Here is a 16,632-nt window from a genome sequence, read left to right as displayed (position 1 = left end):
GCAGATAGCTCATGGCCGCCATATACGGGCATGTGCATGGAGCCTAAAGAAGAGAATTTCATCTTTCAAATTGCCTGAGGTTCAGTGAGCTACAGAGCGGGAGGTATGGGCAGGTAAATCATAGTTGGCTGTAGATAAGGATTCAATATACTGCTTCCCTATAACAACCAATATTAGCTGTTTTAGCAGGTCAGTGTGTAGGGGGGGGGGGGGTCAGGGTTCACCTATCCTACCGTAATTACACTGCACGTTCACAAGTTGCTGTTTTTGCAGCATTTTAAAGTGCGTTTTAAAAGCATCAAGAAAAATTCATGTGTTCTCACTAAAATACATGTCCCCCCTCCCCCCAATTCATTTAAAAATGCAACACATATTTTTCAGATAAACAGCAGAAATTAAAAATTGAGAGAGAACCATGTAGGACCATAGAGGTATTTTTGGAGAGGTAAAGAGTGTTGCTCACTCCATGAGACATCCTATCATATGGTTGTGCTCCTAGTACAGTATATGTTGGGATAGGGATGCCGCACATGCTCAGAGCACACACAGAGGTTGTACTGCACATACTGAAAAATATGGAAAAGCATAAACCGCTCCTCCCCCGGCGTGAGTCATTGGGCACACTTGTATAAAGCTACTTATTCTCCAATCCTCTGGTAAATGCACATCTAGAAAACAAGTGATCGCTTGTATGTTTTGGCCATATTATCTGGGACACAGGAGACGGCGTTTTCCGCCTTGGAACGGAGTTAATTACTATAATCACACAGGAGACCTCTGGAAAATGGAAAGCAGCTTTGCCTCTAATTCAGGTCATGGTGCTAAATCATGAAAAATGCAGCTTATTACTAGGGAAGTGAGGAAGTTTTCCCGGCTGGATACACTGCGGAAACTTCTTTACGGAGATATAAGCCATCACTTCATAGCCGCTCAGTCCTGACAATGCGTGTGCCAGGACTGCAGTCACTTCCATGGATGCGTTCAGCAAGCAGGAGAAGGATTCTCCATTTAGTAATATGACTGGGAGGTGACAGAGGTCATGTCATAGTCATGTCCAGTCACACATGGATGACATCATTTTTTCTACAGGTTCCATTATATTTCCTCGATGGAAACTTGGGATAGATCATCACTATGCGATTAGTGGTGGTCTGAGTTATCTACTTGAAAGGGAGCAAAGCAACACCCATCCCATTGCTATACGATGGACGCTGCCATCTGTTTTGGTGGCATCTCATGTTTCTGAGGATTCTGGCAACTGGAGAAAGTAGATCAGTGTGGGATCCGGGAAGCAAATTGGGGTACCCCCAACAATTACACAAGTGTGATCATTACTTTACATCAGTTGTCCAAGTCAAGATAACTACCAAGTACTGTCCCTTCCACCACCCACCTCCAGGCAGTGTCCCGCAACCACCCACCTCCAGGCAGTGTCCCTGCCACCACCCACCTCCAGGCAGTGTCCCTGCCACCACCCACCTCCAGGCAATTTCCCTGCCACCACCCACCTCCAGGCAGTGTCCCTGCCACCACCCACCTCCAGGCAGTGTCCCTGCCACCACCCACCTCAAGGCAGTGCCCTGCCACCACCCACCCCCAGGCAGTGTCCTTGCGCCACCCACCTCCACGCAGTTTCCCGCCGCCACCCACCTCCAGGCAGTGTCCCCGCAGCCACCCACCTCCAGGCAGTGTCCCCGCAGCCACCCACCTCCAGGCAGTGTCCCCGCAGCCACCCACCTCCAGGCAGTGTCCCCACCACCACTCACGCAATCTCCAGGCAGTGTCAACAGCACAAATCTCCAGGTAGAGGAGACTACTAGATTGAACATGAACAGCAATGTACCTGGCTGGGCATCACTACATAAAGAACTCACCTGTACATCAGTACTGAACATACAGGACCTTATAACGTGTATATCTTTTACACACAATACCCCAGGATAAGCCTGTATGCAATTTCTTAGTCCATGAAAATCTATGTCCGCCCATGTCACCATCTATACTCACTGTACCCGACCCTGAAATTAAAGCCGTTCTACATAAAGTATGAGACAGATAGAAGTAATGCCGCTCAGGCTATGGCACATTAATACCCCGCGGGCCACAATGTATCACACATTAAATGTTAACAATCTCATTCACATGTCTGGGAAATCAATGAAAGTATGATGAATAGGACTGGAGATGGCAGGCGTAATGTATGAATACACGGCCCACGCTGGGGAATTGTGTCCTGTTACAGGGCCTCTAAACATTCCTGAAAGCAAAAGTTCACCTAAGACGGTCGTCTGCTTCAGGGGGTGTGTGTGCACTTTTGCAAACATATTATAATGCATGTACAATTCTTGATCAAAAGTCTTGGCCGACACACGTCGTGTTGTGTACACAGCGGTTATACATGACGGCCGGTTTGTAGTCTGTTACTATGGCAATACAAGCCACTGCATGGGAGCTGATTATATAAAGTTCATCTATAGGCCAATAACAAAGATGTTGATATTCTGCAGTGGATTTTCTACCTTTTCTACCACCTCCACTGTTGTCATCTGTTTCTATACCTTCATTGATGTCCTTCAGTCACTAGGACATAGTTGGAGCACCCACCATTTCTAAGCAATACATGCTTTACTCTACTGTCAGGTGGGAGGATCCTGGGTGCAGCAGACAGTAGAGGACCGCCCTCCTGACCCTAGCATATAGCGTAATAAAACAAATTCAGAAATTTGGGAATTGGTGGAGCTGCATCTTATCTAACCTTTGCTGCTGCAGCACTGTTTATAATTTTTGTGCCCGTCCTCCCAAAAGCCAGAACTTCTTTATTCTTTGTATCTTTTATTATCGTGTTATCAGGGGGAAAAATTGTACTTCCTATTGGCGCCATTTAATGCTATGTACACTTTACTGGAAAGCTGGAAAGCTTTATGGGCCATGTTTTTTAGGCTTTCACTGTGCGGTCCAAGTGACGCTTGCACTTTATTCCTTGGATTAGTAATATAATGTAGATACTAAATTACTGAATATACTCAAGTATAAACCAAGTTTTTCAGCACAATTTTTGGGGGAATCCTCTCTGAGGAGATGTTGGCAGGGAATACTTTGAATATGATTCAATGGGCATTTCATTAGTGAGGGGAGGCTGCTGGGCATTTCATTAGTGAGGGGAAGCCTGCTGGGCATTTCATTAGTGAGGGGGAGGCTGCTGGTCATTTCATTATTGAGGAGGGCCTGTTGGGCTATTCATTAGTGAGGGGAGGCTGCTGGGCATTTCATTATTGATGAGGGCCTGTTGGGCTATTCATTAGTGAGGGGGAGGCTGCTGGGTATTTTATTAGTGAGGGAAGGCTGCTGGCCATTTCATTAGTGAGGGGAGGCTTCTGGCCATTTCATTAGTGAGGGGAGGCTGCAGGGCATTTCATTAGTGAGGGGAGGCTGCTGGGCATTTCATTAGTGAGGGGAGGCTGCTGGGCATTTCATTAGTGAGGGGAGGCTGCTGGGCATTTCATCAGTGAGGGTAGGCTGCTGGGCATTTCATTAGTGAGGGTAGGCTGCTGGGCATTTCATTAGTGAGGGGAGGCTGCTGGGCATTTCATTAGTGAGGGGGAGGCTGCTAGGCATTTTATTAGTGGGGGCGGCTGCAGGCCATTTCATTAGCGGGGGAGTAGAGGCTGGGTATTTCATTACCTATGGAAGGATGCTGGCAATTTCATTATTTAGGGAAAGTTGCTGGGCATTTTATTACTGAGGGAGGCTGCTGGGCATTTCATTAGTAGGGGGAGCTGAGGACCAATCCATTTCCCACCCTAGGCTTATACTCAAATCTATAATTTTTCCAGTTTTCCTGTTTTTTGTGGTAAAATTAGGTGCCTTGGCATATGTGTGGCTTTTTTAACACTTGGACGTTTCTTTCCATTATGGGGTTATTTGTGATGTGGGGAAATGGAATATGTTTCTGAAAATGTTCTTTTAGTTGTTCCTTCCTATCTCTGTTTTAGGGAAAGGAGAGGGATTTGGACCCATTGGAGGTTTAATCGTTGATACAATATGTGGGATCTGTATTAGACCGTGCCACTGGCCTCCTGCAGGATCTAACAGAGATCATGCTATGACAGCCAAAGGTCTGAAAGCTGGGACCCACACTGATCATGAGAATGAGAGTCCCGCTCTCCTTTTCTCACTAATTGAAGGACTGACGGGACATGCCCTGCCGCTCCATTCACTGACTATGTGAGTGCTGGAGATAGCTGAGCACTGTGCTCGCCTACTTTGGGCACTCAATGGAAAAGCAGTGCACATGCAAGCCGGTCCCTCTATCAATTAGTGAGAACAATATCCCCATTATCCAGATGCCAGTGGTACCAACAGATGGACCCACACAATTACCTTGTTATCCCTTATCCTGTGAATAGGAGGATAACTTCCAAATTTGGGACAACCCATTAATGGCTTACTTATAGATCTGGGCGCTGTGACTATGGTAATCTTTTTATATTTGTTATTCTTGGACTCTTCTAAAAAAAACTTTTAAAATTGGAGAAGCCCTCTCCCCCTTAGCACCTTCCGCAGTCCCCCTCCCTCTGCCTGTTGTAATCTCACATAGTAAGAGGGAGGGATGTGCTCCTGCACACTGTAACAGCCTGTGAATCTGCTGCAGGGAGCGATCATAAAATTAGATCCAATGAAAGGTAAAATGAGATGCTGTAAAATAATAATAATCAGGATCATCATGGACGCCGTTTGTATTTTTGCCCTTTTGTACCTTCAGCGTGCCCTTTAAAAATGACCTTGAGCTGAAGTACCCGGCAAGTTACACTTTAATCAGTACCGCGCCGAAAATAAAGAAATAATTTGCTAAAGTGTCCTCTTAATGAAAATTAAAATGCTCCCATTCTGCTCCTATTAAGCTTTGACATCTGCTTTATCATCTAATTTCACATGGAAAAGAAACATAATTCTCAATTAATTCCGAATCTAAAGTAGAGACCCTGCGAATGCCAAGCGCGGCGGCTGTACCCTTGTCCGGGAAGGACGTGTCGCTCTTGTTGAATGGCTTGAGATTTATTTTTAGCTGTATATATTTGCTTCACAGAACTATGAAAGAAGTGAGAAAACATCCCGATGGCGCGCTCGGCTGGGAGATGAACACCTCCCGAGTCTGTATAACCGGAGATGACTGACAACAAATGGATCTTCTCCTCCTTTCCAGCGTGCGCTGGTGGGAAGGAAAGTAACACGCTAAACGCACGCTAGAAAATAATAGGAAATTCTGAGGAAAAGAGAAATCTATTTATGCGGGAGAGCGGCTGACACACTGCTGCGCCTTACAATACAGTCACCAGGGTTTACTTGTGTTATCTCCGCCACTATCTACACCGAGATATATCATCTGCCCCCGCCACAGGGTCAACAGGGGCACTAAACACAGGTGCTTCTTCATAGAACAAAAATAGCACAAAAGGGATTGGTTTTTTCTATTCTTCCTTGTAGGAAAGTGCTGAATAGATCAAGGTATAATTTTATTCGGTGACCTAACATTCCTAAATTTGAAGTGTGAACAAAGAAGGAATGCACTTAAAGGGTCTGTCCGGGATCCTTTGCTTTCTCTTCCCATCATTGCTGAAATTCTATATTCTGGGAGATTTAGTATGACACAGGAAAACACTGCATAATGACCTCCAAGCAAATAGTGGAGAAAGGAGTCTATTGCTCCCTGCTCTGCCGTAGCTATAAACTGTATTGGTGGATCATTGATCTCCGGCGCTGCTCACCCCCGCCCCTCTCCATAGAGGATCATTGCGCACATGTGCTTCACAGTACCGCTCTCGTAGGGCGCCATACTCTCATAGCCATCTATGGGGAACGTATATCTGACGTATATACGCAGGCCGTATATATGTCCCTTATAAGACTGTGTGAATGCAGCCTTAGTCAAACTGGGACGTCCATGATCCGAGTACAGATTATGATGATGAAGCTTTATTGTTACTACTTGTTCCCATATGAACCCAAAATGATTAAATCCAATTGTCACAGGGACCAAAAAATACCTTGTCTGTAGTTACACATATTAAATATACCTGTTCTGACTCAGGAACAAACCTAAAGCCCCTATCCTGTGTGTAACCCAGGACAGATCACACAGTCCCACATCGGATAACCCTCACCTTGAACAATGAGCGGCAGACATACTCGTAGACCATGTGCTTCAGGGAATTGATCAGTGACTTAATCCTATGTTCTGTACTTCCAGGTTCCTTCAAAAAAAAGAAGCATGAATATTAAAAAACACATCAGAGAAGCTGATACCAGGCCGTAGATAAAGAAGACATAGATAAGAGATAGGAATCAGTTGTGCAAACATTCTTATCTCGTATAAAAGCATTTCCTGCAGTGAATTTGCTTAAAATTTTTTTGCAAAAGTTGACATTTGAGACAATTGTGAGATATCGGTATGGCAGAAAACTGACGTAACTACAATGATAGCTGCCCTGCATGTGTTGGAGACCGAGGTGTTGGGTTTTTACACGAGTTGGTTAACGTGCTGCCATCTTTATTTAGGAACTTGTATATCTCCATTTTAAACCTTATTTATTGCAGAGACACATTTAGGAAAAAACATATTAATAAAGAAATGACACAAAATTTCTCCCCTGTTCTCTCCTCTGATCATGAGGACAGTAACGGAGCTATTTACAGTTAAAAGTAAAAAAGTAAATGAATTCTACAATTTGCATATTTCATTTTCTGCTTCTCTATGGCATGGACTTAACCTCTCGTCATCAGAAACATCAGTGATGTGAGCTGCTTTATCCCCGACACATTATCTATCCGACATCCAAGGTGATGCTGACTCCACAAATGTGGATGGAAAGTAGAAGGAGCAGGAGGAGCTTTTCATCCAGTAAAGTGGCACAGGGTCTGTCCTACTTTTACTTCCTTTCCTTACTGACAAGAAAATATATATTCATTTTTCTGATGCTTCATGCAGAGGATAAAGGGAAATTGCCGCTGCCAGAAACCTTAATGCTAATAGCAATGATTACCAATACAATGTAGGACTATGCTACGAGGCTGTGCGGCCCGAGAGCGGACACTGTCATCAGGGGCTATGGGTCTGGACCAGGAGCTGCAGGTGAAACCAAATCTGGTTATACATTTATGATCTGTAAAAGAAACTTGTTGTGTGAAGGTCAGCGCAGTACTACTGCTCCTACCCTTTACATATAGGCACTACACAGTAATATTGCTCCCATCCTGTGTATACGGGCTCATGACAGTACTACTACTTCTCTTATCCTGTAAATATGGGCACAGCACTACTTCTCCTATTAGGTATATAGTAGCACTACACAGTACACTATACATTTTATGGGGCAGGGATGTGAGGATGGTGAGGGTGGCTGATTCGTCCATAGTTTTTATAGTAAGAGTAGTGATCTAACATGCAACAGGAACCTAGAAGGAGCCTAAATATATCCATATACATCATTCTGTTGTACGTTGACTAAACTAAGTTACCCTGGAGAGAAAACCATGTTTATACTGTTATAGAGGAAAGCTAATTGGTGCATTAGGGGTAAGGCCATTCCCTCTGCTGCGCCTGTCTTCTTCTATCATTTATTAATATGGAATATACAACATTGCATGAACAGATGGCACATGGTGAGCCGTCACATACACACTGCACCCTTCATCATTGGACAGAGAATAGGTAGGGAATCTAAATAAAGGGGTGGGATCTAGGACAGGCCCTCATTATCAGAGGGAAATGGTGGGGGGGGGGGGGTAAAGAATGTGCAGCAGTACATTCTTTAAATGAATTAAAATATGCAAAATATAATTGGGGAAGCACCCAAACTTCTGAGTATCTGAGTGTATGACTACTTATATACAGGACAGTGACTGTTCTATTTTAGTTTCCCCACTATTTGTGATGAAGCACAGTAACACATTTCTCCTGTGTACTCTATGATGGCATTATCTTATGACTAAGGGGACGGTGTCATCAGATTTTACTCATTAAACTAGGGTCGGGTATGAAATGTCCATTTATGTTAAATTTCACCCATTTCCTATTAAAAATCTGTACCAAAGGGGTGTGAAAATGAGCAAAGAAGAGTCATATTTTCCTGGCATGAGTCAAGTTTAGAAGCTGCAATGTTACTTCAAACACCCCTATCCACGGTTATAAAGCACCTAGGAACATGCTTGCCATGTCATATTAAAGATAACAATCTCATCTATCAGATTGCATCAGGCTTGTGGTTCTGTTATATAAAGAACCAGAGATACAGGCAAATGGAAATGAGAGCTGCAGATAAAAATCCAATTCCTGCCTTTTTTTTTTCAACTATGGGGCAGATTTACTTACACGGTCCCGGCGCGATCCCGCGGTGCATTGTCTGACGAGGAATCGGGTCCGTCGCGATTCACTAACATCGTGCGTCCGAGTTCCTGCATGTGTCGCTGCTGCTCTGAGGTCCGCCGGAGTTCACCTGCTTCTTCCTGGTGCATGTGAGCGTTTGATTTTGCGACACAAATCCTTTTTTAAATTCCACGGTTTGTCAGAATCCATCGGGTTGTCCGACGGCCCGCCCCCCTGATTTCTGTCGTGTGTAAGCAGGCGCCGATGCGCCAAGATCGGATCGCGTGCGCCAAAATCCCGGGGCAATTCGGCGCAAAACGGAAATATTCGGGAAACCCGACGAAAGTGCGGCGTTCGGACCCTTAGTAAATGAGCCCCTATGTGTTTAACCTGCAGCTCCAGGTTTGCAGATCACAGAACCACACGCCTGATGTGATCTTAAAGATTAGATTCTTATATATATTCTTGATATGATACCAGTATCATGTTTCTAAGTACTAAAGAACCACATATAGGGGTATCGGAAATGACACTCTCCCTGCAGCCTCTAAATTTGACTCATTTCAGGCAAATATGGCTCTTTTCTACTCAATGTCACATTAAATTTGGAGGAGATTTTTTTTCTAGGTAAACAGATGAGATTTCACATAAGAGGGGGGGGGGGGGGATTCTAGAAATGAAATTTCATACCCTACCTGTGGGGAGAAGTGGTTTATTTGGGTACAATCTAGTAACATGTTCCAGATTTTTTTGTGGAGAAAATCATAACTTCTCTATGAATGAACAACCCTTCTGTGATATTGGCTATAGCTGTCTGCTCCCTATCACCATCTTCATTATATGTAAACTATAACGATATGTGCAGTCCTGAAAGAGCGGCACAGTCATTACTGTGAGGATATCCCCAGTCTTAGGGACCTTTCTCATACACAATGTTCAGGCACCCGATTCAGTCACCCTGTAACAATAATGTTGCTGTGTTACACTGCAGTCTCAGTTTATGGAAGGGGCTGTGCGACGCCTGCATATCCATGTGGCACAGCCGCCCACCTCCCTATTAAGAGATATCAAACAGCATTAACCTCTTAAAGACCAATTTGAGCTGTAAGCAGTAGTACTAGGTATTGTGAAGCTGCTGATGGGTCCCATGTTGTCATTATCGGTATCTCCAGTTATCTATACTGCTGTGATCACTGCTGCCCTGTCACGTCGTTGTGTCCTCCTCGCTTTTAGGCTAAAATAGAAATGTTTCTCTCACCTCCTGCGAACAGACAACGTACCTGTTTGCTAAGCAAAGTGCGTTGAAAGAGTCTAAGGAAGGCGGCCAGACTAAAGCGGTACATATTATTAATTTTGGATAAGTCGCAGATAATGAAGTACATTTTGCTGGCACTTTCTGCAAGTGGAAGATAGGCATTGCGCTCCTGTGGATAAGAAAAGATGGGGACATTAAAGAGAAAAAAAAATTGTGCTTTTACTGCCATCTAATGGACAACTAGAACAAGAACAGAGAAACATAGTTATTACTCATTTGATTAGTTATGGGATTTACATGTTTTGTTTTCATATGTAAAGTAAAAAATGAAGAAAATTTAGGTTTTATCTTCAAGTCTGTAAGAAAGTATACGCATGTGTCCAATTTTTATCCGCCATGTCGCACTTATCTGATTAATTTCATCATAGAAATCATTAAAATAACATTATGCCTGCCTTCAGCCACCATAAGGGGCAATAGGTGGGGATACTTGTCATAATTGCTGTGATACTTGCTCAAAATGCAGTAAGCTCATCGGCTCCCTCTAGTGATGGCTGCAGGCATGCATCTCTTCCACTTATTACATGTCCCCTGCTCCTCCATGTGATGGAAGCTGCCAGGCTGTCACCATATACATTCTGTATGTAGCCTGTGCAGTCTTCAGTGGATTTACTTGTGGGAAACCAAATGGATTTAATGCTAAATTACTTTGAGAGAGAACACGTATCATCATGGGATCTGTGGGCAGCTTGAATTGGCCTCCATTTCAGGGCAAGTACAGATAGACATTAGTCTCTGCCCAGTTCAGCACTAGTGAGAAAGATTTTTGTAAAACACTTTCAGAACAGAAAATGCCAAAACTTTGTGGATAAAAAGGGCAAGCAGCACAATATGGGCATCATTGTGTTTGTTTTAAAAGGGGGAATCCCATATGATGATTTGGTAATCATTATAGCTTTATAGTTATACTTTAAAAATAGTTTAGTCTACAGTAATACACAATACAGTGAAAATTCTTTCCTTGTTCTACCAGCAATAACACCAGCAATAGACAAACGTGTCTATTTCTGGTGGTCACACATGCTCAGTTGTGATATCGGTATCATCTTAATAACATGGAGCACTTCCTGCCATTGTATAGAAAGCAAATACCGATCAGCACATTAGAACACAGTAGATGAGCATATTACAAGTGGCCTTCTCTCAATAGCACTGGTCACATGAGGTGGACTTCCTGTAGGAGAATCATAAGAACACAAATAGGCGCCATCACAAGCATGCTATAACTAATGGCCCTTGGCTCTAAGCATGTGTCACACTACTCCTCCATTCAAGCCTTGGATAGCCGACTGCAGTGATTTTTGCTTCTGAGTTTCCGGAACTCTCTGATACTGGATGGAGCTGCAAGATGCGTTCTGAACGTGTCACTTAATCACTGCCCCCCACCCACCGTTCGGGTGACATCGGATACCAACCAAAAAACAGTTTTCCCATTTCCTGGTAATAACAACTAAACATAGGACAATCCCTTTTATCTTTTGCTGTCTCAACAGGTGGCGATGTTAAAATACAGCAGAATGAAATGAGTTGTGACTGCTATGTACAGGTTGTAATGGACTTGTCACACTCATCATAATACGTTATAATAAGCTCTGAATTCTGGCCTAATGTATCAATATAATCCCATCTGTACACAATCAGATGCATCTTCAATGTGTGATCCCTACTGCACACAAGTACAAGGCGGGATATATAAAACACAAGCCAAGTGATTATTGAGACATCGCATGAATATAAATGTGAGAAAAGGAACAAACCTGATCCAGGGAGATCTGCAGCCGGTGGGACTCGCTGAGAGACTCCTGGATGAGTGCGCTGCTCGCTTTGGTCTGGTTTAAGGAGCTGATCAGATCCTTATTGTCAAGAAGGTTTCCTTGAGATGTTGCAAGTGTCTGAAAAAGAAAAGTGTTTCTATGAACACCGCCACATCCTCTCATTCACAGTACAGGACAGAAAGATTTATGCAGCATCTTCTGGGTTTATGTCTTCTATGCCCCGTCCACTCCACCAGATCTGGTGATCATAACATACTGACTCATTGATTTCTATGGATCTACAGTATTCACACGTACTTTTTCACAGGTGTGCAGACAGTGAGAAACAAACTTTATGACGCCAAAGGCAGTTGGGTGCAGGCGCGGTGTGTCCTAAACACTAGGGGGACTTCTATTCCTGCCTAAATTACCTCCTTCTTCCAGTGTCGCCCCAGGCCTCCTGCAAACGAACATGATTTTCCATGGCCACTATTTTTGCGGGACGTGTGTAAACAGTATTCCCGTATCCCCGTGTGTCAGCCGTGTGTCATCCATTTTGAGGATCCCCAAAAAGAATGGGAGGCCGTTAGATAGCAACCCACAACAAATATAAATGACATACAGAATGTCAGCTGTATTTTTCGCAGCCCCATAGGATTTCTATGAGAGAGCAAATCCTCAAACACTGCCAAGAATAGGATATGCGCTTAGTTTCTTCTCAGGGACATGGTGCTGAGGAATACTTAGCTGTGTGCATGAGCCCATAGCAATACCAGGAGTGGAGGAAACAATGTTTATGTGCATGAAGCTTTGGAACGCATATAGCTGATGGAGGGGGTCATGATATAGGCAGGAATAGCAGTCCTCCGGGTGGTAAGGACACATCCGGGTGCACCAACTGCCTGATTAGCATACAAATTGTACAGGCGTGTGGTCACACAGGCCATAACCCGGGCTAGCACCCTTCCTTCTCACACTTCGCCTCCCCACAAAAGCCTGAGAGGCTCCTTCACGATGCGCTAAGACAATGGCTCACATGTGCAGTTTTCCTGTGTAGTGCGCAGAGGGTGCCAGATTCAGGATTTATGGGGGACGTTCTTAATGAATCTGACACCTCCTGTAATGCTACGACAGAATGCACCACTTTTTTTTTTTTGCACCTTGGACATAGGATGTGTCGGACTTTGCATGATAAATGTGGCGCACGGTCCAACTAAGCACCGGAGCGCCCCCTTCGGTGTAGAAATTTGTGTTGCATGGAGAACAGTGCAGCCACACCACAAAACAGTCTCGTGCGATACAAATGTGCCGCAGACACTTCTTAAATACCTGTTTCAAGCAGTTTGCACCCAAAAGAAAGTGCAGAAAACTGACGCACGGCCCTTAGTAAATGTGCCCAAGTGTGTGCCATAGACCCCTATAGGGGCTGTAATCTACCCATAAATTGGGTGGCCAAGGTACAGCTCCCATTATTGTTGTCTGCATGAAGCCAAAAAAGGGAATTTCTCAGAAATGGCATAATGGACAAAAATAATAAAGGTATGTTTGGATTTATAGTCACATATATCTCTCTATAACAAGCTGCCTGCAGATTATAAGGCTCGGGGAGATCAAAAGACAATGTGGATTTGTTGAAGGGTTAAGCTATATACACCAGATCTAGGCGGCTTCTCAAAAACCATATATATCAAAAGATATTTAAAAAAATATACCAGGTGGATGCTTGACTGCATGAGACTGAATGCTGTACACAGAGTGCCCGTCTTACCTCCAGGAGCGACTCCTCCAGCTTGGCCAGCTGGATTTTCTTATCTTCCTCTTGTTGCAGTAATTTGGTCTTCTGTTCTTCCAGATCTGGCTTTTCATGCTGAATTGTTAAAGCCAGGAGCTAAACAGAATCATATGTGGATGTGTTAGAGCATTTCTGACAACAATGGATTAGAAAGCCCCTGATGCAGTGCGGTATAAATGACAATAGAGCGGCGTGTCCTGAATTATTCTAATATACAGTTTATAATTCAGTATTTTTTCTTTTACCAAGTACTTGGCCCCAGTAGACGTGATAGACTCTTCTAGGTGAAACCAAATGTAAGGAGTGTTTTAAATGAGATCCTTTATAGTACAGATATGAGTCATTACTACACGCCAGAGACATGTTCTGGAACAATGAAAGCGCACCCGATGTATATGCAATTCAATGATCTGAAGCACCTGGAAGTAAACGGTTATGGAAGAGATTATAATGGGAATCTTACACTATTGGTCTGTAAATATCGCCCTTTCGCCTGCATGGTTTCACTCATTACCTTCTGTATTTCCATCTTATAGAGTGATAGTTTATAACTACAGCAGGACAATTTTATGATCAGGGGTCCCACCCAAATAATAACTGTACAAGACTACCTGCCGCAGATAAACCCATGAAGTCTCAGAACCTTCTCTCTGGAAGAATCACCAAGACGATTTCACAAAACTTCCTAGCCCCCAACAATTTACTTATGTCATCATGCAAAGACCCAGAGATCTCCCAAAGCGAGAGAATTACCTGGCCTCGTAATCCGGCTCTTGTTGTTGTAAAATTAACCTCTGTGACTATTGAAGAGGCATCCGGTGGAATGAATGGATTAGGATTGCGTGTTGCGAGGAATAAGCGGAACTCTTCATTGTAGTCTATGGTCTTCTCTCCAATCTGCACAACGTATCGGGGTCCTAGAATAAAAATAATAACAATTCCTTTATTTATATAGTGCACACAGATTACGCAACGCTGCACAGAGCTTGCCTTGACCCTGTACCCATGGGGCTCACAATCTGATCAACCTAAGTTTTGAAGTGTGGGAGGAAACTGGAGGACTCGGATGAAAACCCACGCAAACACAGAGAGAACATACAAACTCTTTGCATACGTTGACCTGGATGGGACTTGAACCCAGGACCCCAGCGCTGCAAGGCTGTAGTGCTAACCACTGAGCCGCCTTTCTAAACAAGGAGATTTTTTTCAAAAGTTAAATTTTAGATATTATTAAAGAATCATTAAAGTAAGATATAAGAGTGATATCTATACACTCACAGAGAAAGTATGTAAGTCCTTCTTCCTCCACACATTCATAGAGAAAGCCTGTGAGTCCTGCTTCCCTCTTCCACTCATAGAGAAAGCCTGTGAGTCCCGCTTCCCTCTCCCACTCATAGAAAAAGCCTGTGAGTCCCGCTTCCCTCTCCCACTCAGAGAAAGCCTGTGAGTCCCGCTTCCCTCTCCCACTCAGAGAAAGCCTGTGAGTCCCGCTTCCCTCTCCCACTCATAGAGAAAGCCTGTGAGTCCCGCTTCCCTCTCCCACTCATAGAGAAAGACTGTGAGTCCTGCTTCCCTCTCCCACTCATAGATTCTTGAGGACAACAGTCCCTGTGTCTCCCCTCAGTAGGGTAAGTAGGGTAAACCTGTGCTTCTAGTAACCAAACATTTCCAGTCTTCAGGAAAGACACTGCTGGCATGCTGTATGATGTCCCATCAATGCCAAGGCACTTGGGGTGTGACCTAGGAGCAGCTCATCACTATATTTCTCCCTTAACAATGAAAACAATACTATAGGCAGCGACTACGTTCTTTAATACATCTTGATCCAGACGCAGGGAGACGGACATTGATGATCTCAATACACAATTGTAGTGATTCATCATACACCCCGTCTAGGTGACACTTTGCGGTTATTTATCAGTAATGGGCAGAGGATGTGACAGGAAGATCTCGCTGTGTAGTGGACTTACCCTGTGCAATAAGATCCTTCCTAAGTAATGGATACAACACCGGCTCCACTCCATCCATCTCTTGGATAATAAGTGTCTTTCCAAAGCGGACGGCCAGCTCAAGAGCTGTAATGAAGTTTGCATCCTGCGTGTTCATAAAATACAAGATAAGATCCGGCTTTGTGATCTGACGGCTGATAGTAAATTGCAGACAGGCATGAATTAAAGGGAGCAAAAGGTGTAAGGAGAAGATGCAAAGTCCCACAGACTACTGATATTTACTCCTCTGTATAACTAGCCGCATAACCCAGCATAATACATAACAATCACACAAAGTCATTTGTTATTCTTCTCTTAAAGGTTCATTGATAACATATCCATAATATAGGTCCTTAATATGGGATTGGTGGGATTCTAACACCCAACTCCCCCACAGATGAATTGTTCTCCATATAGTGGTCAGAACAGGTTACAGCATCTCCATTAATTTTAATGCGAGCTAAACTGCAGTGACTCAGTTCAGCCACTACACTGAGAACAGAGCTGTCTGCTTCCTGTCCCATTCTATGTGTATCTAACAACAATATGGGGGTGGTAGGAGTTGGACCTCCATGAAACTATTATCTTTAGGAGAGGTGATCAATATTTTTAGTACTGAAGATTCCTAAGGACACAGCCTAAAATGGCCTTTAAGACACTGGGGGTCATTTACTAAGGGCCCAATTCGCGTTTTCCCGACGTGTTACCCAAATATTTCACTCAGCCTGGCTCGGTGAACTCCAGTGCGTTCCGATGCTTTTCAGCGCAGCAGCGCCACCTGGTGGACGGCGGAGGAACTACCTTAATGAATCCCGGCCGGACCCGAATCCAGTGCAGAGAACGCGCCGCTGGATTGCGAATGGCCCGTGTAAGTAAATTTGCCCCATTGACTTGTTTTTACGTTTTTCCCTGCTCAAATACCAAAACATATAGGGGGTCATTTACTAAGGGCCCGATTTGCGTTTTCCCGACGTGTTACCCAAATATTTCACTCAGCCTGGCTCGGTGAACTCCAGTGCGTTCCGATGCTTTTCAGCGCAGCAGCGCCACCTGGTGGACGGCGGAGGAACTACCTTAATGAATCCCGGCCGGACCCGAATCCAGTGCAGAGAACGCGCCGCTGGATTGCGAATGGCCCGTGTAAGTAAATTTGCCCCATTGACTTGTTTTTACGTTTTTCCCTGCTCAAATACCAAAACATATAGGGGGTCATTTACTAAGGGCCCGATTTGCGTTTTCCCGACGTGTTACCCGAATATTTCTGATTTGCGCCGATTTTCCATGAATTGCCCCGGGTTTTTGGCGCACGCGATCGGATTGTGGAGCATTGACCCTGGCATGGACATGGCGGAAATCGTGGGGCGTGGCCGAACGAAAAACCCGACGGATTCGGAAAAACCGCCGCATTTAAAACAAAAAAT

The 16,632-nt window shown here is 44.2% G+C and overlaps 1 protein-coding gene across 3 annotated transcripts in view; it reads right to left on the bottom strand.

Annotated features, from left to right (window-relative positions):
* DYNC2H1 (dynein cytoplasmic 2 heavy chain 1) overlaps positions 1 to 16,632 on the bottom strand; it is a 219,162-nt gene that overhangs the window by 129,845 nt on the left and 72,685 nt on the right. For all 3 annotated transcript variants that reach the window (XM_072134207.1, XM_072134209.1, XM_072134208.1), the window contains 6 exons: positions 15,194 to 15,317; positions 13,977 to 14,140; positions 13,200 to 13,319; positions 11,435 to 11,569; positions 9,643 to 9,786; positions 6,162 to 6,251 (listed from right to left, as the gene is read on the bottom strand). In XM_072134207.1, coding sequence (XP_071990308.1) covers positions 6,162 to 6,251; positions 9,643 to 9,786; positions 11,435 to 11,569; positions 13,200 to 13,319; positions 13,977 to 14,140; positions 15,194 to 15,317 — 777 coding nt within the window. The remainder of the gene's footprint in view (positions 1 to 6,161; positions 6,252 to 9,642; positions 9,787 to 11,434; positions 11,570 to 13,199; positions 13,320 to 13,976; positions 14,141 to 15,193; positions 15,318 to 16,632) is intronic.

Source organism: Engystomops pustulosus, chromosome 2, assembly GCF_040894005.1.
Source record: "Engystomops pustulosus chromosome 2, aEngPut4.maternal, whole genome shotgun sequence".
In the NCBI taxonomy this organism is placed as follows: Eukaryota; Metazoa; Chordata; class Amphibia; order Anura; family Leptodactylidae; genus Engystomops; species Engystomops pustulosus.
The sequence above is the reverse complement of the archived record's forward strand: the minus strand, read 5'-3'. Positions and strand labels throughout refer to the sequence as shown.